At 37.9% G+C, this 26,300-nt stretch overlaps 2 protein-coding genes across 5 annotated transcripts in view; one reads left to right on the top strand and one right to left on the bottom strand.

The window, feature by feature from the left end:
• Nucleotides 1–11,993, top strand: part of PKN2 (protein kinase N2) — a 136,599-nt gene extending 124,606 nt beyond the window's left edge. For 2 of the 3 annotated variants that reach the window (XM_043491037.1, XM_043491035.1), the window contains exons 21-22: nucleotides 3,058–3,139; nucleotides 11,561–11,993. In XM_043491037.1, coding sequence (XP_043346972.1) covers nucleotides 3,058–3,139; nucleotides 11,561–11,622 — 144 coding nt within the window. In that variant the 3' untranslated portion in view covers nucleotides 11,623–11,993. The remainder of the gene's footprint in view (nucleotides 1–3,057; nucleotides 3,140–11,560) is intronic. The other variant, XM_043491036.1, reaches the window with a different exon arrangement.
• GTF2B (general transcription factor IIB) lies at nucleotides 4–26,148 on the bottom strand. Of its 2 annotated transcripts, XM_043491048.1 has the most exons (8): nucleotides 25,913–25,929; nucleotides 22,558–22,664; nucleotides 16,062–16,155; nucleotides 6,080–6,213; nucleotides 2,700–2,846; nucleotides 2,437–2,566; nucleotides 1,493–1,774; nucleotides 4–449 (listed from the first exon to the last, which is right to left on the bottom strand). In XM_043491048.1, the coding sequence occupies exons 3-8, from the start codon at nucleotides 16,141–16,143 to the stop codon at nucleotides 316–318; spliced, it is 909 nt and encodes a 302-aa protein (XP_043346983.1). In that variant the 5' UTR covers nucleotides 16,144–16,155; nucleotides 22,558–22,664; nucleotides 25,913–25,929; the 3' UTR covers nucleotides 4–315. The 2 variants fall into 2 exon arrangements, with proteins under 2 accessions (XP_043346983.1, XP_038270581.1); XM_038414653.2 differs by lacking the exon at nucleotides 16,062–16,155 and having other exon boundaries at nucleotides 25,913–26,148.
• Nucleotides 26,149–26,300: the final 152 nt, after the last annotated feature.

Genomic DNA, 26,300 nt, shown 5'->3' with positions numbered 1-26,300 from the left:
AAATGTTTTTGGAAAAGTTTATTTGGGAATTACATAATTTCAATTGTTTTCCAAAATACATTTTACTAGATTCGCTACAAAAGAAATCTAAAGTATAATATGAAATTTAACTTGTTCCAACAGTCATTAAATATTTACTTCCACTAATATATACATACAAAATGCCACACAATTATTTTGTTTACCCTTGGAATGTGTGTTGTGTTCCAGCAGTTTGATTTTCATATCCTCCTCCAGTTCCACAACATGAAGGCTCAGTAGCAACACTTTATTATAGGCAGAAATCAAGTGTTCTTTAGAAATTAAATGGCAATTTTACAGCTGGGGTAGTTTGTCCACAGGGGTGTCAAATTTGAAGTCTGCTGGGAAGAGATCTGGAGCTCGTGGATAGATAAGTCTATAAGATTGTCGGATTGTAACATCAGCAACACCAGCAATATCTCCTATTTCTAGAGAAATAGACAAGCAAATTAAGCATGGATTAACCATTTTCTCTTGCTTTGTTTTACTTCAAAACACCATTTCATAATCAAGTTCCTGAGTTTTGCATTTAAAAATCAGAACCACAACTAGAGGTAAAGGCAAGGAAGAAAACACTTTTTTGGCTAAGATCTGCAATGAATCTAAATGAAGAGACAGAAGTAGAAATCACTCACCAGAGGAGATTATAGAAGCAGCTAGCATTAGGACAAGCAGAGGAAGTAAGGGAAGGAAACAGTTTGACGTATGCAGGAACTAGTTCATGTATGAATTAAAAAAATAAGGATGATAATTTGAACTTGATAGTGAAGTGAATGAATGTCTTGAGGATTGTTTGAAGATCATGGGGGAGTGCAGAGGAATATCATTTCTACTTGTGTATGTGAAAGACAGGCAAGCTGCATTTTAGAGTCTGAGAAGACCACATGAGTTGTATAAGTCAAGGTGAGAGAAAGGCACAGCACAGAGCTGAAGTGTAGATTTCTTTACCCAAGAGAAGCTCTTCTCCACTACAAACTAGCCTCAAACCATCCTCCCTTGCAGTTGTGAACACAGATGACTTGGGGAGTGGAGGGGAATGACATAGCCAAGAAGCAATCTCCAGCCCATCCCAGCTGTCGGAGTGGTTTATAATTACAATAGGGATACTAACCACCACCACCACGTTTACATCCTGCTTTGCTGAAATATTCAGTGTACAAATGTAAGTGTACAAATACTTAGTTGGGCAAAAACAGTGGCTGTACACTCAAAACTAGCATAATTTAAACAGCCCGATTACTAAACCACACAAACTGGAAGTCAATTTGTGGAGCACTGCTAAATGGTGCTTAACTTCTACATTTCAAGCTTCATGAGAAAAAATGTCAGTTATGGTGGCTTGTCCACCCATGAACTGGTGGCTTATAAAACTCTTTTAGACTTCAGTGAAACAGATGTTCTTTTTTGCCTTAAAGTTTCCTACATATTTTCTGTTGAAATGATGGATAAAGCTGGACTGTGAAGATTTTACCTTTCTGAGTCCTTTTCTCTGCTGAGGCTTGTGATGCCATATAAATAGCTGCTGCTGCTACAGAGATTGGACTCCTCCCAGGAACCAAGTCTAATTCCACAGCTTTACGTGCTATGTGTGTCGCTGCCATCTGTACTTGTTTAGGAAGACCCAGATTTGAACAAAATCTTGACATGAAATCTCCAGTTGTGATCAAATCCACACTGGTTTCCAGAGCCTTCAAAATAAGCTTAAAACACCGACCTATTTCTTTCTTTGAAATCCTGGACACTGCACATATTTCTAAATAAAGAAAGAATTAAAATGTAGGCTTAGCTATGTCTGTTTTCCAATTTAAGCATGTAAATTTCTCCACAGTTGTATTTTTCAGCCTCTCTATAAAAATCACAAAGCAGGCCACCACTGTAAACAGTTAATACTTTACCACATCGTCTAATTTAACAGGAAATTTTTACAATTTTCAAATCATGTAAATCCACTAACTGCTTTGCAAATGACCATGGAGTCTGAATCTTTGAGAGGCAAATGTGATGCAACAAAAAAACCCACCATGTTCTATTCAATCATGGAGCTGTTGGTTCAAATATAGATGGAAGAATCCCTGCAATGCTCAGATCATCAGGCAACACCTTTTACATATTACTAGTGGTATTCAAATTTCATAGTCTGAATTTTAAATAGTAACTCAGGAATATCCTTAATACAATTAACTTCCAAGATAGCTAAATCCAATAATCCATTTGAAGTAATGGGCTGCATATAGGAAAATCCTAATTAGTAGTACTATTCAAGTAATTAAAAATAGTCAAATCAAATATAGCCTGTTGCTGAAATTAACATTCACTGTAGCCCCATACCTGGATCCTACCAACGTACTGCTATAATACTAGCTAAAACTTATAAAATAAAATAAATATCTTTAATCTCTACAACTGAAAACTTACCTTTAAATGTTCTAGGAACGCCCTCTTGTCTACAAGCTATATAGAGACAAGCAGAAGCAATGGCATCATTACTTCTTCCCTTCAGGCTCTTCTGCTCATACACTTGCTTGAATAAATTATTTGTTCGATCCTTTAAAGCAAGAAGACTAAATTTAATTAACTCTAGGCCATTTAATTAGCAGCAATATCAAAAATTCATGTGCTCATTATATTATGCTAACTAAGTCAATGCCAGAACAATTTAAGGAAAGACACGAACTTACAACTATATTTCTGGGAAGGTTGATTCTGTCTGCCATGTTAGTAATTTCTCTAAAGGCATTCATCATTGCTCGATCAGAGCTGCTCATAGTCCTGCGATTCTGGTACTTCGAATTTCCAAATTCATCAAAACTTGCTGCACCTGTACCCTGAAAAGTATGATTTTATTATTAATCTGATTCCATACTTGAAATATTTCAAGTACAAATTGTCCAGGTTTATATTCTAAAAATTCTAATTCAAGACTTAGTTGGAACAATTACATAAATACATAAGTGAAAAATCTCAATCAAGCAGCGTTCCAAACTGCATGTGTAATATCTATACTACCATAACTCCACTGTGAATCTCCATTCCTAGGAAAATCAGAGGATTTGGGAGAAAGGTTATCAGGAGACCTTGCAAGAATTTCTCAATCTAAAAAAATATGGATACATAACAGGTAATTTGTCCCTTTAAAACAACCTGACTGTTGAAGTTAGACATCCCCACTGGTTCATTGTAGACTAGCACAATTCACTAGCTAATTCGGCTAATAAAGCATAATTAAACCTTGGCTTTTGTGAGCATTCCTAGATACCTTATACAAACCTTCATTATACTACTATTATGTACAGTGAACACAAGCCATATTGCTGAATTGGAACACTGGATGTGCCCATTACAATTGCTAAAGCCCTAGGGCACTGCTAAGCCTCACACAACTAATAGCCGAGTGTCATTCGGTCTGTGCTGCAGCTCATTTTGAGTGAATGATAGATTGGAAAGAAGAAGTTTTATGATTAGGACAGTGACAAGTCGTTTCAATGATGGCTCACACCAAAAAAGTGGGAATATAAAGTCAAATGCTGAATCAATTCATAATGATTGATCCAAAACCAATTTGTGGTATGCTGCTTGCTTAGAATATGAAGCATTTTAAGTTGTTGCCATATTCAGAAATCAAACATTATGCCTGAAAAAACCCTAAGGATTCCCACACTCACTCCACGAAAAATTGAGAAAAACTAAAAAAAATTAAGACTTGATTAGTCAAATTGGCAATGTCAATGCATACTCCCTGCATGCATTTCCCCCCACCCCCCATGTCTCTACAATTTACTTAAGTGTAAGGCGCTTGTCATTGTGAAAAAAAAAAAATCTTATAATTCCTGCCCAATACGAATGGTTTAAAAAGTTGAAGGACTTGAAGGAAACACCAAATTGAAAACAGCACCTTTCTCAAACAACGCATGTCTGATTAATAACATGGCTGAAAATCTCCAAGCACTGCTGCCTTTTAAAGGCAGGAAAAATTATTACTTCGTAATTAGTCTTGAGTTAAGATATCCTCTCTGGTGCCATATAGCTAATGTCAGATAGCTCTCTTGGAAGCACCTGGCTCTTTATTAGAGTTGTGCCTGGATGCATAAAAGAAGAATACTTATTTGGAACATTTCAAGAAGCAGTCAAAGTTTTCCACCTTCAGTGGGAGTGATATATTGCAGTGTGCACAGATACTACCCAATGTCAGGGAAGAGCAGTGATTTAGTTACACAAATTCAAAACATTACACTTATTGCCTCTTCTTGCCTTCACTGAATTAAACTACCAAGCTCTCATTACTAAGAAAATGCCTGAAAACCAGCTGTTGTAGTAAACTTTACTGAAGGCCATTCAATTAATTCTTGACTCTTTATGTCTATATGATGAGTCCCCATCACCATTAACTTCTTTCACACTGAAATGAGATGGCTCCCAAAGTAAAGAACTAACAATTCTTTACATTATGGACAGAAATTCAGATTTTTCTGAATGATCAGCAATCTTCCCTTACTAACACCTTCAAGTAATTCATTGCGAGTAGTACATAACTTAACTTGCTCAGACATCTTTGGGTGCTTAGGCAGAACTCATCACTCCAGAAAGAATACAAGTTTTCTCTATCCGCAACAAGGGAGAAATCATCATAAAAAAAATTTATGTGCGAATTTATTTTATGTGCAAGAAGAAACTTTATTACCTCCTTTTAGGAAACTTGAGAAACCGCCGCAACTCAAACATCTGAGGAAACTTCAGACTCAGTGCAGGATTATTTTCTATTATGAGCCACAAAGGAGAAAGGTGGACCAACCACCCCTCATCCCAGGTGCTCTTGATTCTATAGCATTGAGCTGACCATTGTAAGACATCTCATGTGATAAGAGCCTGTAATTAATTTTCTCTACTGGACTCAGATTTTGTAGTCTCTAAAGAAGGAATACCAAGCTTTAGTTACGGAAGTTCCTAGTTTTCACTGCATCATTGCAAGTTAAGGTTCCTTTGGTAGTGATGATCACCACAATTGCCTGTCAATCAAAAGTGGAAGACTATTTCCCCAATTAAACCTGGTATGGAACACCTTTCCTAATAAGACAGGCTCACCCATCAGTGTTAAGTTTTATTTTTCAAAAAACAATCTTGAACTGAAACTTTTTAAATTGTTCTAGTTAGGAGCTCATGAAATGTATTTAAGTGTGCTGGAGGAAGATGGATCACAGATTTTAGTTTAGAAGGTCGACCAGCACAAACAATGTGGGAAACCTTTCACTGTATAAAAATGGGATTTCACAGTGCAAAATGCACTTCAGGGCATGAAGCAGGGAAGATTTTTGTTTACAGTATCAAAACAAATAGCGAACTTCTAAGTGGGTCACACTACTTTGTCAAACTGGTACTAAACTTCCATCTGACTAGTTTTATAGTCCTACACATGTACCATGCAGCAGAACAACAGTACATTAAGCCAGTCAAAAATAATGTACACTAGAAACAAACACTGTTGAAACATTCAGGAACTAGGAAAATTCCAAATTTGTATTTTTAATATCGTTACACCAAAACAGATAGCATTCCTGATAGACAGGCATTCAGTTATCTCTTCTCATCTTAAATACTAATTTGATACAAAATTTCTCACGAAATACAGCCTAGTTTGAATACAGAATTTTAACTGATGCCTCAAAGGATTTTCAGAATTTTCTGGTATATTCCAAATTTGAAAAATTCTGCAATTCTAAATCTATGCATGATTCCTTTGGGATACAAAGTCATTTTTCTAACTGCATTTTCCTTAGCAGCAGCAATGGAAAAGCAAAGTAAGTAGCTCTGCAACACTATCAATGAGCTTTACTTCTTACCTAGAAGGTTCAGTTAGTCCAGTATTCCTTCTTACTACCCCCTACTCCACACAAGAGGGGATATTGCCAAATCTGGACCGTAACAAGTAGTTATTGTGATGAATTCAGTTTATACCAAACATTTTTATGGCATTCAATTCTCTGCATAGGTTTCCTGTTACCATATAAATATGTACTTGACAATTTTATTAAAGATGTTAAACATTTGTATTTTAAAATGTTACCTTGCCAATCATTGTAGTCAAATCTCCATCACTCAAGAGAGGATTCTGGGTGTCTCCAACTCGAGATGGGTCTTTTGTTGCTTTATCATTGCTGAAAGTTCTCCACTCTGACCCTACATCTATGACCCGGTCACCTGAATTCAGAAAAAGTAATAATTTGCATTATTGTAACACATTACCTCAAAGTATTTTGCATTCACGAAGCCTCACTATACAGACTGCACCCCTCTGGGCTATCAGCTATAACTAGGGATCATGTCAGCCACCTACAGTCACTTCTGGAATAATGTGCAGGAGCTATTTAACTCTACAAATCAATAGAGGGGCAGGAAGTAAAAAAGGTGCAACTCAAACTGCAGAGAGGATTTAAGTACGGAGAATGTAATTACCTGTGTAGGAATTTAACCAGGATATACAGGGTTAACTTTCCTCCTCTTACAGAGTGCCCTGGGATCTTTAATAACCTTTAATCTTAATCTTTAATAAGAAGAAAAGGAATTAAGACTTTAGTTTCAAGAAGGCTGCTCCAGGAGCCTATTGCTCCCTGTGGGCTTTCTAAGGCATTGATTAAACACTAACTTGAAAGGAAGTGTGTCACCTAACTAGACCACCACCATTTCTTGCAGCATCAATTATATTCCTTCACCCTGGTCTACACCGGGGGGGTGAGTGGGGGAATTGATCTAAATTACACAACTTCAGCTACGTGAACAACATAGCTGAAGTTGACGTACTTGGGTCAACTTACCATGGTGTCTTCACCACGGTGGGTCGACTGCTGCTGCTCCCCCATCGACTCTGCTTGCACCTCATGGTGCTGGAGTACAGGAGCGCTCGGGGGTCAATCTATCACAACTAGACTAGACACGATAAATTGATCCCCGCTGGATCAATCACTGCCCACAGATCCTTCATATTCTACCCTTCGTATTCTCTGACCTAAGTCCTGACCCAGTCTAACCCTGCTTAACCTAACATCTGGCAGCATCACAGAATGTGTGTATGTGAATATTTATGCATGCATTTTTTTTTTTAAAGTACTGTGCTTTCAGTTATCACTTTGTTAATTCAGACTAAGAGCAAGCCAAACCCGTGTTCTGTGACTGGACTGTCTGCCTCATGCACACTTTTGGGTTTCTATACCCGCATCATGTTATGGGAGCAAATGGTAATGGTCTGAGGAACACTGCAGTTGTCCCTTCCTGGCAGCTTTCCCCACCCCTATTGCTCCACTTTTGTCTGTCCCAATCTCCTCCTGGACTAGTTATCACCAAGCCAGATTTGAAAACACCAGCATATAAGAAAAGGAGAAATTCATTAGCTATAACTCAGTAAGACCTGGGAAGTAGCCCAGCTCTCAGTTTTTATTTTTTTAAGATTAGAAGAGAATCTACAATGCAGTAACACTGATGCAAATAATCTGAGAAAAGTCTAGAACATGATCCTTCCAAAGAATTTTAATGTTCAAGTCTAGGGAATGTCTGCAAAAATATGAATAGAATCAACTGTAGGAATGGAAAGGAACTCTACAGGTCATCTAGTCCAGCCCCTGCACTGAGGCAATGCTAAGTATTATCTAGAATATAATTATAGTGACTGCATAATACATTTCCATTATAGAAATTTGATTAGTATAAACTGGAGTCTGATTTTTTTACTCCTGATGAACAGTGCTCGGACCCTCAAAAGCAGGCTTGTTAGCAAGACTAGTATAAGGAAATGTAATTATTGTGTCATTAGGTAAGGATCCAAAGAGTGGTGATAACCATAAGCAACTAACAGCGAGAGACACTGGTACTCAGATTATAACTTGGCCAACTGTTACTAAGCATAAACTTCCCTCAGAAAGACCTTTTAGAAGAAATATGGGAAGAACAATCTATATAAGCCCAACTGCAAAATTCATAGGAAAAAAATTTGTAAACGGAACATCTTCATAAAGACCATGAGGAGCATGTCTGACGTTCACTAAGCTAATCAACTTGAGACAAAAACATCTTTAGATAACCCTGAGCAATTATTTGTGAAATTTCTTGCTTACCAACACAGGATAAGCCAAAAGGTAGCTAGCTGTATGTCTTAACTATATTCATACCTATGCGTCACCTTGATGCTTACAGGATAAAAAAAGTCAATGATTTATTAAAAAAACAAACAAAAAATTGGATTTTTTTTTATTTAAATCAGATTTTTTGATAATATACTTTTGAAGAAAAAAGCTATCTAAAGATACATGATAGCTCAAAGATATCATCATGGAACAGGGATTATAAATTCTATTTCTTTAGTATGAGACGAATATATTCATGTAACGTTTAAGAAAACTTTTGTAAATGAGTTCCAATAGTTTATGGATTAGGGACCCAATCTTATGGGACTCCAGGGGCTTCTGTATAGATTTAGGTTAATCTTTTATCTACCCAATGGGACTCAGTGTTGAGTCTAGAAGATACTATCAGTTTTGCTGATAGTAAGAACTGCTAAGAACTAAAAACTGCTTAGTTTTGCAGTTCTCAAACTCTGGATTTGTGTCTCCAGAGATAACATGCTTGTTAACAGCAAAAATGTTCTTAAATAAAAGAAATATATAGCTGTAAGAAACAACAGACCGCAACCCTATTATCCCTCTGCAAATTTGTGTACACATCCCTTACCTCTCTCTGAAAGAGAAAAGTTTCAAGAAGTTCAATGAATAGAAGATTGTTGGGGGCCGAATAGATCTGGATAAGGATCAGAAGTCTGGAGATAAATGTGAGAAGGGAGGAACAGGCAGTAGAAACAAAAGTGAAACTTTTTGAACAGCATATTCTGGAAGTCTTGAGGTCTTTCTGAGTGTAACCTTCATTGATTTGAGATCTACCATACCAGTGTCTCACTAGAAGGGAAAGTCTATAATGGCAGCAGACTGTAAGACCGACCCAGTTTAGGAATAAACCATTCAAGAAATAAGTTTGCTGATGTTTTAAAGAAATTCACACCAGTGAACTGGTGGAAGTCAATTAAGCACTTGAATTCAGAGACTGTTGAAGTAACAATCTCACTTTTAATGGCAGTAGCTTCTTCTGCCGGTGTAGAAAGAATATTTTCTTCCTTTGGACTAATTCATTCCAAATTGAGAAATCGTTTGGGACCTGAAAAAGCAGGAAAGCTTGTTTTTCTTTTCCAGGTTATGAACAAACAGGAAAATGAAGGTGAAGACTACTGAGTTAGCTGCAGAAGCCAACATTTTAAGTTTCTCAGGTTGACCTGGCTGACAGTCAATTTAAGTTTTTTTTTTTAAATATATTTTATTTAACTATTTTAGTGAACAAAAAAACCCGATTTTAAAAAACTTGAATGTTTAAATTCAAAAATTCATATGCTTGTTTTGTTAAAATATTTGTTTGCTATTGAAGAAAAAATCCAGAATGTATCATTGTTTTAGTTAAATAAAAAAAATGTAAATGTCCATCTCATGCTGTTCTCCTCCTAATACAGCCTGGCAAGAAAATCCTCCAAATATTAATGAAGTCATTGGGAGGTGAAGTATCTGCTTCATTTATCTTTGGTAAACGAAATAACCAATCATCCATTTTCTGATATAGCTGCAAAATTAATCTGAGAAGTTTTCAGAATAAATCATTTTTTTTAATGAATGTAGTGTGTACCTTCTAAAAATGAAACCTACATTGAGTTGTGAAGAATATGTATTAAGTTTATAACCAAGAAGAATGCACATTTATGTAGAAATCCATGATTAAATCGAGTCTTCCAGACTAGTGATTTAAATCACAGAATATCAGAGTTGGAAGGGACCTCAGGAGATTATCTAGTCCAACCTCCTGCTCAAAGCAGGACCAATACCCATTTTTTTTTTTTTGCCCCAGATCCCTAAATGGCCCCCTCAAGGATTGAACTCACAACCCTGGGTTTAGCAGGCCAATGCTCAAACCACTGAGCTATCCCTCCCCCCTACCACCCTGGATGCTTAACTGCTTTGTCACAAACCAAAGAGTATTAGAACATCAGCATGAACTAGAACTGCATTCAAAAGCATAGAGGTAGAAGATTAAGAAAAATCTAGCATGTATGGTGCAAGGAAAGCAGATATCCATCCTTTCCATGACTCACATTCTTCTCCCCCACCAGCCAACTCAAATTAGCCGACAGCATGCTCCTCTGGCTCCTGAACTCTGTAAATATTTAAGTAGTGCTCCTTCTATGGCCTAGTAATAACTTCACTTCAAGACAACCTCCCCAAATACTGTTTATTGCATCTAAAAAAACCAAAAATGTACTTAAAGTATTGGCATGGTATAAATAGAACACTGAGTACAGGGAAATGATGTAATAATTTCCCACACAAATGGAAATGACCTAAATGACTCTCAAAGATCTGCCTCTTGTGAGTTATGAGACATTCCTGTGCTAATGAAAAAAAAACATATCACTGCCTACTTTTACAAAATATTACAAACAGAAGACTAACATTACTATGCCAATATAGTAAAAAAGGATTAACTAGAACCGCCACTGAATATGAGGTATTATATGCATTTAGATGCAGTATGCAAATATTTTACATTAGCAATACAAACTCTTACAAGTAGTTAATTACCAATTTAACTGCAACAAGTTGCTAAAAAAAAAATTTTTTTTAAATGAACTAAGCCACTGTTTTAAAAATCTGATAAGAGATTTAGGCACACAATTAAGTGTGGCCCCTTAATAAATGATAAAACAGACAACTTCAAAGTTTTAATACAAGTTGTATAAAAAAAAAAACAAACAGTGTAAAGCAACAGAACTTAGAACAACTGAATTTTCCTGGCTGAGACATGCATCCAAATACTGAGCTGAAATTCCTAGGTCCAATCCTACCAAAGGGACTTCCTTGTTTGGAAGCATCTGTAAAATGGCACTTCATTACAAGAGCTAATACCAGTCATTGTTTTCGAAATACTGAGTCAGCACTTTTGAAATTTATTTACGTTTCTGCATAGTGATGACTTAAATGGATTATAATTATTTACTGCAATAATCAGTAATGTTGGAGAATGTACAATACATGGGAGGGTTGTACATTTCCTTCTCTATTTTCAAGTCGCCCATTTTATGCAGAATCCCAAAACTGGTTAATACATACTTCTGTAACACCAGCTGGAGGCAGTGTTAGGCACTCCATTTAACTTTTGTCAGGAAGACAAGTAAATCTAAGTACATTCCTCCCCTTTTCTGAAAGCCTTCAGGAGGAAATCCTCAGAAGATAGGGTTCATTCTCAAGGAAAGCCATTACTAGACTAATTTAATGAAGTATTTTACAGGAGAAATGAATACACCATTTGCCTGAACATCTCCTTCTCCATTCTGGTATGCACCTATTTTTTAAAAATATTGCCCAAAACCAAATACAGACAAAGTCCACTTTGATGTTAGGTAACCTATTTAGTAGAATTCAAAACAGAAAATTTCTGACTAACATTTGCCTTTTTCCCCCCACAGTTGAAAAATGCAGTGGAGGAAATACTACAGGAATCCAGCATTCTACTCAAGTCAGCATCTAAAATTAAAATGCCATTTCACATCTTTCTTTTTAGGATTTGTTTAAGAAATGTCTAACCATCACAAACTATATGTACTGTAGTCTTACAAAAAATGATAGTAAACATGACTTCTCAATGAAGGAAATACTTCCGTCAACAAAACCCAGTGTTGAGAACATTTTATCTGCAATTGCACATCTTAAAGGAACGCTGTCAACTACTTTACAGTAATGTACACTCAATTTGTAATACTTTTTGTGAAAATGGTGTGCATGTTTGATTTTGTTTTCCATTTGGCAAACTGGTTTTTATCTTATTTATAATACAAAGAAAGCATAGCTTAAACTGTAGATGCTTAAGCAAAATAAAGATCAACAGGATTAAAATTAGAACCCAAAGTAACAGATTCACAGTTTACTAGTTATATTGCATCTTGAAATAGTGTCTAAAGTTTCCCCTTGCAGACATACTGCAATTTGTTTTTAGGTGCATTTTCACTCTTGATGTGCTTTAAGGTAGCTATAAATTTGAGTCAAAATGGAAGTACACTTTATAGTCTTCAGCACTTTGGTCTTAAATATGTTCCATTATCAGTAAAATTAATTTGTATGATGATTGTACAAGAGCACTATAAATACAGTACAGAACTATTTTAAAATTGAATAAAAGTTAATTCTATTCCTGTAGTTAATTAAGGAATGTGCTGCCATCTAGGGATCATTGAAATTATTGCTATTTTTAAATTAGAAAATAGGGAGAGCCATGATCTTGCAGCATCAAGCAAAAAAATGTAGAATGAAAAAAATATATTCTGGCAATTTTTTCCAAGATAGTACTCCTTTTGAAAAAATATGTTAAATAGCAGTCCCTATTAATAGAGGCTCTACCAACAGTAATTAACAATCCTGAATGAAAGCTCCATTAGAAAAGTCAGCAATTTCAAGTATGCAAAATGATTACCTCTTAAAAAAATGCAATTTTACACATTCAAACCTAAAATACTTTTAGACAAAGTATAAGCATGTCATACGTATATGTAATAGATCTACCTGAATCTGAGCTTTGATTGGTTGTAATGATATTTACTCTTCAGAGTGGGATTCTTGTCTAATCTAGCATAAACAGAGGTAGAACCGGAAAGCTCAATACACCTTTCTTTGGGTCCTTTTTTCTGGTGGTTTAAGTCTAGTAAGGCTGAAATAGTTCACTTGGTATCTTAAATGGAAGAAGACTCACTTTAATATTAAATATCACCAGTTAAAATTGACCATTCCTAAATGACCTAGTTGAAACATGTCAGTAAGGTGTACTGACTCACTATGAAACACTAACCTGATACTTGCCTCCAAACAAGTGATTTCACAATGGAATCATTTAAATAAAAGCATTTTAAATCAAGCCGGAAATCTTGATTTAGATAAAAAGAAAAGGAGTACTTGTGGCACCTTAGAGACCAACAAATTTATTTGAGCATAAGTTTTCGTAAGCTACAGCTCACTTCATTGGATGCATTCAGTGGAAAATACAGTGGGGAGATTTATATACATAGAGAACATGAAACAATGGGTGTTGCCATACACACTGTAAGGAGAGTGATCACTTAAGGTGAGCTATTACCAGCAGGAGAGCAGGGGGGAGGGAGGAGTAAGAGAACCTTTTGTAGTGATAATCAAGGTGGGCCATTTCCAGTAGTTGACAAGAACATCTGAGGAACAGTGGGGGTGGGGAATAAACATAGGGAAAAGTAAAGCTATTTCCCCATGTTTATTTCCCCCACCCCGCACTGTTCCTCAGATGTTCTTAATGGCCCACCTTGATTATCACTACAAAAGCTCCCCCTCCCTCCCCCCCCTCACTGGTAATAGCTCACCTTAAGTGATCACTCAGTGTGTATGGTAACACCCACTGTTTCATGTTCTCTATGTATATAAATCTCCCCACAGTATTTTCCACTGAATGCATCCAATGAAGTGAGCTGTAGCTTACGAAAGCTTATGCTCAAATACATTTGTTAGTCTCTAAGGTGCCACAAGCTTCAGAGTAGCAGCCGTGTTAGTCTGTACTCGCAAAAAAGAAAAGGAGTACTTGTTCGTCTCTAAGGTGCCACAAGTACAAGGTGCCACAAGTACTCCTTTTCTTTTTAATTTAGATAGTTTAATTTAATCACATTTTGAATTTGTACTTTATTTTTCTAAAGAAAGGCAGATTTGATGGTTACCAACCAGTAAGAATGTTGGTCTGCAACTAAATACAGCTTTTACACCAAACTGGATCCCTTTTACTAACCAGGACAATATGCTGTATCTATATAGACACATTTAAGCAATTATATAGCTTAATTTTTTTTTTAAACCACATAATTATGATGTTGGAAAACAGTGAATGATGCATTTCTTATTTACTAGAGCATTCATTTTTATTTGGGATTTGTGTCAAGCTCAATTTGGAAGTCAATTAAAAGTGTGCAAAAACAGCATTTAGGGTTTTTTTTTATTAAAGTAAAACTACTTCAAGTATCTTTAGTTAGTGAATTCAACTGATTGTCTGGTCACCATGTCTTTCATGATTTTAGAACCAGCAGATCTCATTCTCTCACACCTAGCTTTTAGTCATATTAGAAAAAGAAAAACAGCTTTCCTGACTTTTCAACTCCCAATCAATCTAGTCATTAAACTCATCTAAATGAAGAAATATTCTCTGTATCTGCAGAAGAGACTTTTCCTGTCAATATCTGGTTTAGCACTTTAAACCGGTCCCAGGTGCTTCAGTGACTTCCACCAGTTCAGTGATTTGACTCTTAAAAAAAAAAACACCACACACACACACACACACACACACACACTTTGGCAGCAAATATGTATTAATTTTTTTATTTAAATTAAATTTTAAGTAACAGATTATAGTAAATTTAGGGTATAACGTAATTTGTCCTAATTTCAAATTTAATTTAAACAGTTGATTTTTAAACACAAAATATACTTAAAAATTGATTTAAATTAAAAACCCCATATTTGAAAACTTGATTTTTATCTATCCTGAGATGTTTGAGTCAAAAGCATGTCAAGCTCTCAGATTCTTAAATTTCCTTCAGGAGGGAGTATGTTGGAAATGCGTTCTCATGCTTTGCTCTCAGGCAAAAGTCTTCAAAATATTAAACTGCAGAAGGAAAGTTTAAATAAAAGAACAAGGTTATGGAGAGCCCTTTTCCCACTGCCAGTGGTCTCTCCAAGGTTCAATTATATACTTTATTTCCCACATCTCACACAATGTCATTCTGAATAAAAAAAAATTGTTTGGCACTCAGGTTCAGACTTTTTTTAAGATGGAGAAAACCAATTTTTTTTTTCCCCACTTAAACTTAAAACATTTTTGAAATGCTAACCAAAGTGCCTAACAAAAGGGCTTGCTATTCACACATCCTACACAAGTTAATGACCATATGTTCTCATGCAAAGGTTAACTTTGTTCAGAATGTTTAGAAGTATCAGCATTCTTCATTATTGATATAGTTCTGTAACAGATGCACATATTAAGTTTTCAATGACACTTTTGACAAAAAGAAAAGCAGTACTTGTGGCACCTTGGAGACTAACAAATTTATTAGAGCATAAGCTTTTGTGAGCTACAGCTCACTTCATCGTATGCATTTTGACAAGGAACACTTTCTTTGTTAATGGCTTGGGCTAGGAAACTTTGAATGAAAGCAGGGTTAAAATTCTAAGAGTCAATAGTTGTTTATCACTAATGCTCAGTTCTCCATCCCCAGTAAGTAAAATTTTAGATACCACAAGTTGGCATTTCAAATTTTAGATGTTTGCAGTTTTGACAAGGAAACCTTTAAAGGGGAACAGATTTTTCATATGGTATTAACACACAAAATGAATTAACATTACAAGTGAAGTGCCTATAACTGCCCTCAACCGAATGAAATCAGAGCTACTCAAATGTTTCTCATACACAGACTATACTGATAATAGCTAAAGGAATTTTCCCTCATTCTATAGGAACCTGAATTCTTGAAATGAGGACTTGAGTTCTATCCGATTGTTCTGAATTTCAATGACAGTCTTGATGTGCAATACAGTGGTAACCATGAAGTCCTATGGTGCCATAGATTTATATTTCATGCAAAAGATGTACTAATGTTAATCAAATCCAAGTTTTCAGAAGTATAGATATTATAATCTAAATGAAGACAGTAGGCCACTTATAGCTCATACTCTAGCAGAAAACCTAGACAAATGAAAATTACATGAAACAGCCTAAACTGACCAACAAGATAGCTATTAATAAACATCAATTTATATGGGCAGTTACCGACTTTGAAGCTTTGGATCCAGGTCAAGTGAATGCATCTGATGAAGTGAGCTATAGCTCACGAAAGCTTATGCTCAAATAAATTTGTTAGTCTAAGGTGCAACAAGTACTCCCTTTCTTTTTTCAGGATTTTTTGTTACTGCCTAAAGAATAAGACTTTTCTCCTTTATCCAAAGAGGAGACCAAGGAAATTATTTTGGTCTTCTGCCTTTTAGCCCTATACATCCATTGGAGCAGCTTAAAAAAAAAAAAAAAAAAAGAAGGATAAGCTAGTGTGACAAGTTCAAGGAAAACATGAAATGAACATCAAGATGATAGCTGATGGGGCTAGAATACCAGGACTCAGAGTAGCAGCCGTGTTAGTCTGTATTCGCAAAAAGAAAAGGAGTACTTGTGGCACCTTAGAGAGTCTCTAAGGTGCCACAAGTACTCCTTTTCTTTTTGCGAATACCAGGACTGCATCTAATGAACCACTGGGCAAGGCTGAAATGGAAAAGGTAATAATGTTTCGGTCACCTTCCTTCACGGCTGATCTAGTGAAGGTGGAAAGCAAAAAGGACTAATTTGAACTAGACACGGGTTCTCTCCTTTGTCCTTAAGAAACCCAGAAGACTGACTGTATCACATGCAGCTTGCTTGCACTTTTGTGTTTTCCTTGAGTCTGAGCAGTAAAGCTTCTTTACAGAGAGCAGGCATGAGGAGTTTGTCAATTAAGGACCTCACTACAACCTACACACTTTCAGCACTGATCTTGCATCACTTACAATTTAATTCTATTCCAAGACTAGGAGGAAAGTAATTTGCTTATTGCATTTTTCCTCATCTTTATGGCAAACTGAATAACTGCGATGGGAACAGACATTGAAATACGAGAATCACGAATTTATCAAGGACTAGAAAAATAGCTATCTGATATTGTAAATTAAAAATAGTGGTTAACAGGAATACTAGTTTCCCTAACATAGGGCTTAAGACTCTAGAAGTTGCTATATTGCCACCTCCACCTAGTTAGAAAAATTAAACTGGCAACCATCTTTGAGCCATCTGACTGCAGATAGAAAGACATCTGACTGCAGATAGGATCTGTCTACACTGCAATTAAAAACCTGCAGCTGGCAGATGCCAGCTGACTCAGGCTAAGGGGCTGTTTAATAGTTTTGGAGATGTTTTGGCTCAAGGTAGGGGATCATCACATACTGCAGGGTCCTAGAGCCCAGGTTCTAGCCATGCCTGAACATCTACACCACAATTAAAGGTTTCAGAGTAGCAGCCGTGTTAGTCTGTATTTGCAAAAAGAAAAGGAGTACTTGTGGCACCTTAGAGACTAACAAATTTATTTGAGCATAAGCTTTCATGAGCTACAGCTCATGATTAAACAGTCCCTTAGCCCGAGCCCCATAAACCTGAGGTAGCTGGCACGGGCCAGCCATAAGTGTTTCATAGACATACCCTCCAATCTCACTCCCCAGTCACCACACTTCTGGTCAGAACATTAACAACCCATATATTAAAACTGGGCTTCAGGTATGCTCAGCAGGTCCATGGTCCCTTTCTCCCAATGCATTAGGTATGTGGCTGATTTCACATAGGCCTCTCCCATCTAACTTGCTGCTAGGCTCCACCTTGTCCTTTACCCCCAAGGCAGCTCTGAACTCTTCGCTTCACTCCCACTCAGCAATTGTAGCCACTCTCAGCACTTACTGGCAGGTCAATGCTGCTGAGCATGAAGTTTTTCAGCACCATCCCAGCCTCCCTTATTGCCCTTGTCCAGCAGGCTGGATGAGTTGCTCTGAAGCAATAAAAGGATATGGTCAGGGTTTTAACCAAACTTGAAATTATCAACACAACTCAGAAATGCATTCAGGATCTTCTCCTGAACCAGCACACAGAACACCACATTACTGTACTGTACATCCTACAAAAAAGTGGCTTAGTTTAATTTTTGGCAATAATAGGGCAAATGAACTTGGTGAAATGCAGGAATTCCTCCAGTAAAATTCTAGCAGATCTGGGGCCTAACCTGATCATGTCCCATACCATTTCAGGTTTTGGTCAACCAGACTGAGACTCTAGCATTAACACATAAATCTCACTGATATTATGGGCCAAAACTGCAGATCACTCTTACTTAACTGAGAGCTAGAAGGACTGAACATTAGCAGCTGGGAGACAGGAAAAAAGGTCAGCTGAGTAACAGTTCCTGAACAGCAAGGAAAGGAAAGAGCAGTAGTGGTCCAAAGTAAAATGAAGGGTAGTGAAGAGCTGAAGGGGAGTCCTTGATGGAATAAATTAACATAACACCACTTTCAAGCTGTAAGATCTTCATTCACTACAAATTACCACTGAAGTGTGTGCAACTTGTTTTAACAATGCATACTAACACTACACAACTTTTAGGACACAAACTGACAACTATTGTGCAATGAAAATGGGATATATGCATTTCCTGCAGCATTCAAAGGCAAAAATAATGGTGTGGAGAATAAGTGCATTTCTCCAGCTTTCTCAACTCCCCGCATTCCTCCCTCCACATTTCCTTTTCCTCTTTCCCGCTCAACCAAAGGCTATGAGGATATACACGGCCTCATCTGAATTACAGTACTGATTTTGTCCAAGTTACACAAGCCCAAAGAAAAAAGCTGACCAACCAAAAAAAAAAAAAACAAAACAAAACAAAAAAACCAAGAAAGTCAGACTTCTCAGGTTTTTGGAACCAATGTATTACAGGTATTTTATTCCAGGCCAACTGCTGTTTTGTAATTAAACAAAAATACACCTTTTGACCAATACCTTACAGTCCTAACAGCCAAAGTAGAGAGTTAAGAAAAATGGCAATTTGACATTCATTCAAAAAGGATTTCATTAACAATTTGTTTTTTATTGCATTGCCTGGTCTGTCATCTTTCCAAAAAGCAAATTATACATCAATGTATATTATATACTTATGCACAGAACCAGATTTTTGCCTTTGTGCCAAACTACATTTGTGAAGTATAGAAATGGTGGTGTTTTAAACTGAATTCACCACTTTTTTTTTTTTTTGCAGGTGGCTTAAAAAGAACAGCTTATTTACTTTACTGATCTACTACTCTAAGAAATTCTTACCAATCCTCAGACTGCACTTGTACACATACATGCAGATGCAACTGAAATTACCATTTCTGCTGTACAGGGGATAAGAAACCAAAAAAGATTGTTCACCATTCAGCAGTGCTCCATATTGGTCTTTATCTACATTGGTTTGGTGAGACTTTGAGACTTGAGACTGGTGAGGTTTGGTGTAAATCATGACTTTGTGTGTAAAGCATGCCCAACCACTGCTTCTCACATAGAGTGAGTGCATGTCTTGTGGAGGCGATTTCATCCTTAAGTCTACAGCAGCAGACACAGAGCACCTCTGTGGCCTGAATGGAAGATTTTGGCTCCATGCTTTTAAAGCTTCCAGGCTCTGCGTACTTGATAAGTACAGGAACCAAGATTTGCGTTTATTTATCAGTTTGCTATCCTGGTACTTCACTTAAATTCCTTTAGAGACTAGTAAAAGGGAAGTTATGATAAACGTTCACACCATTTCTCCTGTTTGGTGATCTCTCCAGTTTGTTTAGGTTTCAGAGTAGCAGCTGTGTTAGTCTGTGTTTGCAAAAAGAAAAGGAGTACTTGTGGCACCTCAGAGACTAACAAATGTATCTGAGCATAAGCTTTCATGAGCTACAGCTCACTTCATCAAATGCATTCACTGGTTGTTTAATTATCTTTTACTTTCATTTAATTAACACACACTTAATTTTCCAAGCAACCTGATATGAACCCAAAGTAAAGACTTCAACACAGGCAAGAAAACTGAACTGCTAAAAAGGGAAGTCCAAAGAAGAAAAATTAAGTGCACTATTTTGCACAATAAATGTAAATGCTAGTTCCTTTTAACACTGAATCCATACAAAAAACCCTACACCTCAATATCGTTGAAAGCTTGTAACTCTACCTGTGAAGAAAAAGGCAATGTTTTCTCAATAACAGGAGCCCAGAGCATTTAAGTTCATTTTGTAATTGCCAGAAGCCCTCCGAACCCCTCCACAATATAACTTAATACAAGTTTGACTTCTGGCTCACAGTGGTTCTCAACCAGGATCCGGGGCCCCTTGGGGGACCGCTAAAAGGTTTCAGAGGTTTGCCAAGCAGGACCAGTGTTAGACTTGCTGGGGCACAGGGCAGAAAGCTGGAGTCCCACTGCATGGGGCAGCAGGACTCAGGTTGCAGGCCCCATGCCTGGGGCTGATGCCCTTGAGCTTCAGATTTGGCCCCCCCACCCAAAGGAGTGGGGCTCAGGCTTTCGCTCCTCCACCCAGGGCAGTGGGACTTGGGCAGGCTCAGGCTTCGGTCCCCCATCTTGGGATTATGAAATAATTTTTGTTGTCAGAAGGGGGTTGTGGTGCAATGAAGTTTGAGAACCCTCAACTTTAGAATTACAAAGAAAACATCAAAGCTATTAGTTTAAAATGAAAGCAGGCCAAACTGAATCCCAAAAGCAAACATCTCACTAATGGGAAACAAGAGGGCAAATCCAAGAAATGGGCTTTCAATATTTACTTCTGATAAATTTGAAACTTACAGTTGATGCACTTTTATTTGTGAAACTGTACGTCAGCTGCACTCTTCCTTTTTCTACAGACAGACATAAAATGACTGCCACCAACCTATAACTAAGGTTACACCCCTAAGATAGTATTTTGTGACTTTGCCTAGAATAATCCAAGAAACAACAGCTTCAGCCTCGTTCATACATTATTCAACCTCGTATATAAATTCACATGGACGTAGTAGGCTACAAATCAGAAGGTAAATGGCATATTTCGAAAAAGGAATATTAGGTGTTCAACATCAAGTTAGCTAAGAATTACATCCAAACCTTCAGAATTAACACTTAAACTAGACCCATTTAATTAAAATGACACTGTTTATTTGGGTATGCAGGCATTAAAGATGTTTTAAAAGGGTGTGTAGATCAGTTAATATACAGTGGATTTAAAAAAAGAATTTCCACAGTAATTTAATAGAAAATTAAAAACAGTTTGCTTTTCATTAGAAGACTGTATAATAGGTCCTTTTTACAACACTTTCTTAAAGTATTATTTCTGATTTAGTTTTAATTCTGGACAGAGACTTTGGCATTACTAATGAAGACGTTTAACTCAATGTGTGACAGCAATCAAAAAAATGTTATAATGCTAAAAGAATGGGATAAGAATATAGAGAATTGAATGCCACTGTGTAAGTCAGTTGTATGCCCTCTCTTGGAATAGTGCTCTTCTGGTCACTCTTTCTCAAGAAGGATATGACTGAAATACAGGGGGTTCAGAAACAGGCTAAGAGAATGATTAAAGGAATGGAAAAAACCTCATATGAAGAGAGATGGAAAAGAATGGTACCGTTTACCTTACGGAAGAGAGGTATAAGAAGGGATATCATAAAAACATATAGGGTAATGAATGAAACAAACAAGATATATCCAGAACATTTCTATTCACACACAAAATAAATTCCATGAAAGTGACTGATGACACATTTAAAACTGATAAAAACATACTTTTTTATACATCGTAAAATATTAGCCTGTGGAAATTACTGTCAGAAAATATCACTGAGGCAAAGCACTTCACAGGATTAAAAAAAGACTGGGCATTTGTTTGGATAAGAAAAACCAAAGTTAGAACCCAGGGGGATTTAAAAATTAACTAAGTTTTGGAAGGATATAAAGCCTTTTTCAGGGCAGAAGCCAACCTAAATGGGAACAAGCAAGTAACTTCTCATGAGCAGGTTATTCCATAACTACCTTCAGGGTTTCTTGCCCTTTCCTCTGAAAGAAGTGGTACTGGTTACTACCAGAGACATGATACTGAACTAGGTGACACACTGGTCTGATCCGACACAGCAATTACTGCATTCCTATGTACCGACATTTCCAAGTGTTTTGAAAACAATACATTAATCTAATCCTTTTTGTTAATTCTTCTAACTAGTTGGTGATCACATTTGAAATCCGAGTTTCCATGCTTAATTTTATATCATGTTTAAATATGTACCCCAATTTACATGTCAGCATTGTAATGATCATGAATTGTAATACAGTAAAATCTTCACATTTGTCCATGTTATATGAAGCATCCCAGCTTTAAATGAAACAGATGCCTCTAACACTGCAAAGATCAACCCTTTTCCAATATCTATGGCTATATCTTTGAGACAACTGAATTCTGAGAGACAAATGAGATATTTAAAATAGCTATTTGTAGTCCAAGAACCCATTTTCCCCCTGAATTTGGAAAGTCAGTGGTTTAAAGGCCGTCAGCTTGACTTCCATCAAGCAGCAGTTGTCAATTATATTCTCCATAACGTGGGTATCGGCTACAAAACTATGGAACTTTATACAGCTCATTTATTTAGAAGTGCCAGCAATTATCAGAAAATTGCCTCTTCAAAATGGTAGATTCTTTTTAGAAATGGGAAAATATCTATTTAGTGCTAAGTAAAAGCTTAACACACTAATTTCTCACACACATCAACCATGAGAAAAAACAAATTACTTCAGATAGTTGATCTCCATTTTTAGAGTGAGTCACAACAACTTGAATAACTACTTACCCACTACTAGTCCACATTCAGGACAGATCATGTCTCCAGCTCTGTAATCCTCCACTAAAATGGAATCTGGATGATTTGGACATGTCACTCTGGGAAGCACATCCAAACTAAAAGAAAAAGATTGAACACAGCATTCAAAATATTTCAAACAAACAAAAGTTTATTTCCAAAAAAAGATTTCAAGTTAGAGGAAAGCAATTTAAACTACAATATGGAAGAAAACTTCAAGCCACATGCCCTTAATGCTGTTTTTAACATACAGCACAAATGAGCTAATTTACAAACATGCAAATTGTTTGTGTAGAGCAATGCATTAGAAGCACTACATGGGATTTTGGCAGAGAACGATAATTTGGTAACCCGGATTTATGAAGATTAGAACTCTGAAACATCTTGCCATCTAAAATCCTCAAGGTTACCTCATTTGAGTAAAGTGCTCTAATAAAAAAAAAAATATATATATATATGGTAAATTACTAGTCTACCTGAAAATCCATTCCTGCTAAGTAAATGCCTATCAGAAGTTAGTGATGACCATGTCATTCTAAATATTCCCTCCTGCATTTGACTAGCCATTTTTTTTTTAATCTAATTAGGCTATTCCTTTAGTGAGCAGTGCATTCTTTACTGTTTTAGAAAACATCTTACAGTACCAACAATTTATCAACTTTATCAATAAACCTAAAAAACCCCCCACAGTTTTAGCCAGATTAAAATATAAAGTAATTAAAATTAAAGCATAACTTGCTAGTCGGGAAATCTTTACATTAAAGAATTTTAGTAAGATAAAGTAGCAGCGATTCACAGAAGCACATACTAAGAAGCAAGAACTAAAATAAGTACATTTTATTGAATACATTCAACAGATTCCAGCTGCATCACATTTTAAAAAAAAACAAAAAGCTATGAAGAAACAATTTCATAGAACTCACAAAAGTGGTGCCGGTCCATAAGCAACAACTTTCTGCCATATGGAGCACTTAAATAGGCATCCCAAGGTCACACAGCTGACTGCATATTAAATAAAAAAGTGAACTAAATCCAGATCCACAAAGCAGCACAGAGGTCTCTGATACTATCTTTTATCAGCAGCATATCAGTGTAAAGTCTGCCCATTTCTCTGGACATTTACATTATTCCCCCTTAGTTTATACATCTGTACACTGAAATATTTCAATAAAATTCATGGCCATTATATTTATTAAAGCGTGCATGTATTTCACCGCTGCTAGAAGTTGTTGTAACACTGGAAAATGTTCACTAAACATAGAGCAGATACAGAAGGGGAAGTGGATTCACTATTGTCTCATCACAGTACCTTTTAGCCCTAATTTGAAAGAACACTTTCTTCACCCATAAAGGATAGTTCAGGCACTGGGACCATTCAATCACTAATCTCTGCTGATAAATGTCAAAAAGGGAAAATTGTGACAGGAACCCAAAGAGTAATTAGACAGTTTTCAGTGCTGCTAATGGAGGCCAAAAAAAGGGACCTACCTATACCACATGATCATGGCGATGAGGAAAATTGGGGATGATGGAATCTTATCTAACAATGAATTTTATGGGGTGTGGAATAGAAGAGTTTTTAAACACAAGAACAGCCATACTGGGTCAGACCAATGGTCCATTTAGCCCAGTATCCTGTCTTCAAGACAGTGGCCAGTGCCAGATACATCAGAGGAAATGAATAGAACAGGAAAATTAGCAAATGATCCATCCCATTGTCCAGGTCCAGCTTCTGGCAGTTCGAGATTCAGGGACACCCAGAGCATGGGGTTACATCCCTGACCTCCTTGCCTAATAACTTAACGGAGGGTAGGCCCACTAATGGCTATCCAATTCTTTTTTGAACTCAGTTATACTTTTGGCCTTCACAATATCCCCTGGGAATAGGTTCCACAAGGCACTGTGTGGAAAAAATACTTTTTCCCCCCAAAAAACAAGAAAGGAAACTGTAGGGGGCCATAAAAATCTTTCTATAGTTTGCAAAGTTTGAAAGGGGCATTTTAATAGGAAAATTTAGAAGAAACAGAATATGCATCCAGACATATTGTGGCAACTCTTCCATTTATGTTAAAATACGAGATGTGTAAAGGCCTGATTTAACCTGCAAAAGGAGTTTTATACAACAACAAAGGGGTAACAGACTGCCCAGTTTCTAGCAGACCTTGGTTTCAGACCAAAATGCATCTTTACTTTCCACTGAATGCATCCGATGAAGTGAGCTGTAGCTCACGAAAGCTTATGCTCTAATAAATCTGTTAGTCCTCTAAGGTGCCACAAGTACTCCTTTTCTTTTTTTGCATCTTTACTCAAACGATCAAGGATGTAAATTAAAATTTTAAAAAACACTATAAAGCAGAGGTTTTCGAACTGGAGTAGATGCACCCAGAGGAACAGGCGGGGGAAGGGAGGGAGCACCACCTCCACCCTTGACTCACCTCTACAGGCTACCCAGCCTGCACGTCAGTGTCAACACCACTGTGCCCAGCAGAGACACTCACATACACCTTCCCCTTCCTCTGAAAACCTGAGGGGAGAGGGGCAGATGGGGCTTGGATTTTTGGCGCCCCTGCCCAGGGTGGTAGGGCTCAGGCAGTGTCCCTTCCTGGGGTCATGTAGCAATTTGTGTGGTCAGAAGGTAGCCACAGTGCAATGAAGTTTGAGAACCTTTGTGCTGGAGATCTCAGGCTTCCTAGTTCAATATTTACAAGTTGGTAGCAGCAGCAGATCCCCTCACTAGCCTACCTATCACCCCATCACTTACGAAGTTTACAAAAGGTTCACTGAGGTTTACAAAAGGTAGTTTGAAACTAGCATTCAGGCAGAATCAGTCACCCTAGCCAAGCTGCACGTTACTCACAGCCGACCCGAGACCAGACCCTGAGCCTTTCTGGACAAACGCTCATCGCTGCTACAAGAAGTCAGGGATGGGGGAGGGACAGCAAAAGAAGAAACCAGATATGGAAGGACCACAGGGAACGGAGACGGGGCACCACAGCGAGAGGAAGGTCAAAGCCCGCCCCGCGGAAAGGGGATGGTTGAAGGAGGCCGGGGCCGCCCCCGCAGGGACAGAGAGAAGAGGAGGGGGCCGGGTGGGGGAGAAGTGAAGGGGGCCAAGGCGGGGGAAAGGAGCGGGACTGACGAGCAAGAACCAAGACCCGAGATGGCAGCTGGGGGCGGGGGGACGCGTCAGCACTGCTGTCCCGGGAGCTGAACCTGGGGGGAAGACGCGGCCATTTTCTCTCCCCACCTAATAATCCGGAATCGCCACGCCCGGGCTCCAGTCAGACACTTTATTACTAGCCGCCGCCGCCCACACTACAACCACGAAACCGCTCGCTCCACTCACCGGCTGGTAGACGCCATCTTCCTTCCTTCCTTCCTCGTCCCAGGCTGGGCCGTCGCTGCACACGGCCGGCTCAAGACCAGCACGCAGCACGCTCCCTTATATAGCCTCCGCCACTGGGGGCGGGGATCTGCCAGGCCGTCGGTACGGGCCGCGCGAAGGGGCGAAACGAAAGGCTTCGCGTTCTGCTGCCTCAACTTGAGCCCCTGGAGGTGGTGCCCGCCCGTGAGACAATGGCTGGGGCGGGGCGGGGCGGGGCGCTGGCTGGCGACACGCGCCCTCCCTCAGCCCGGCTCTGAAACTGACTCTCGCTTTGTCCCGCCTCTGGGGGCTGGCGTTGGACTGTCCAGGGGAAAGAGCTGCGGGAGATAACGGCTTAAAGGTGGCTGCT

Source organism: Dermochelys coriacea, chromosome 8, assembly GCF_009764565.3.
Source record: "Dermochelys coriacea isolate rDerCor1 chromosome 8, rDerCor1.pri.v4, whole genome shotgun sequence".
Classification (NCBI taxonomy): domain Eukaryota; kingdom Metazoa; phylum Chordata; order Testudines; family Dermochelyidae; genus Dermochelys; species Dermochelys coriacea.
This window is presented reverse-complemented; position numbering and strand designations above follow the sequence as displayed.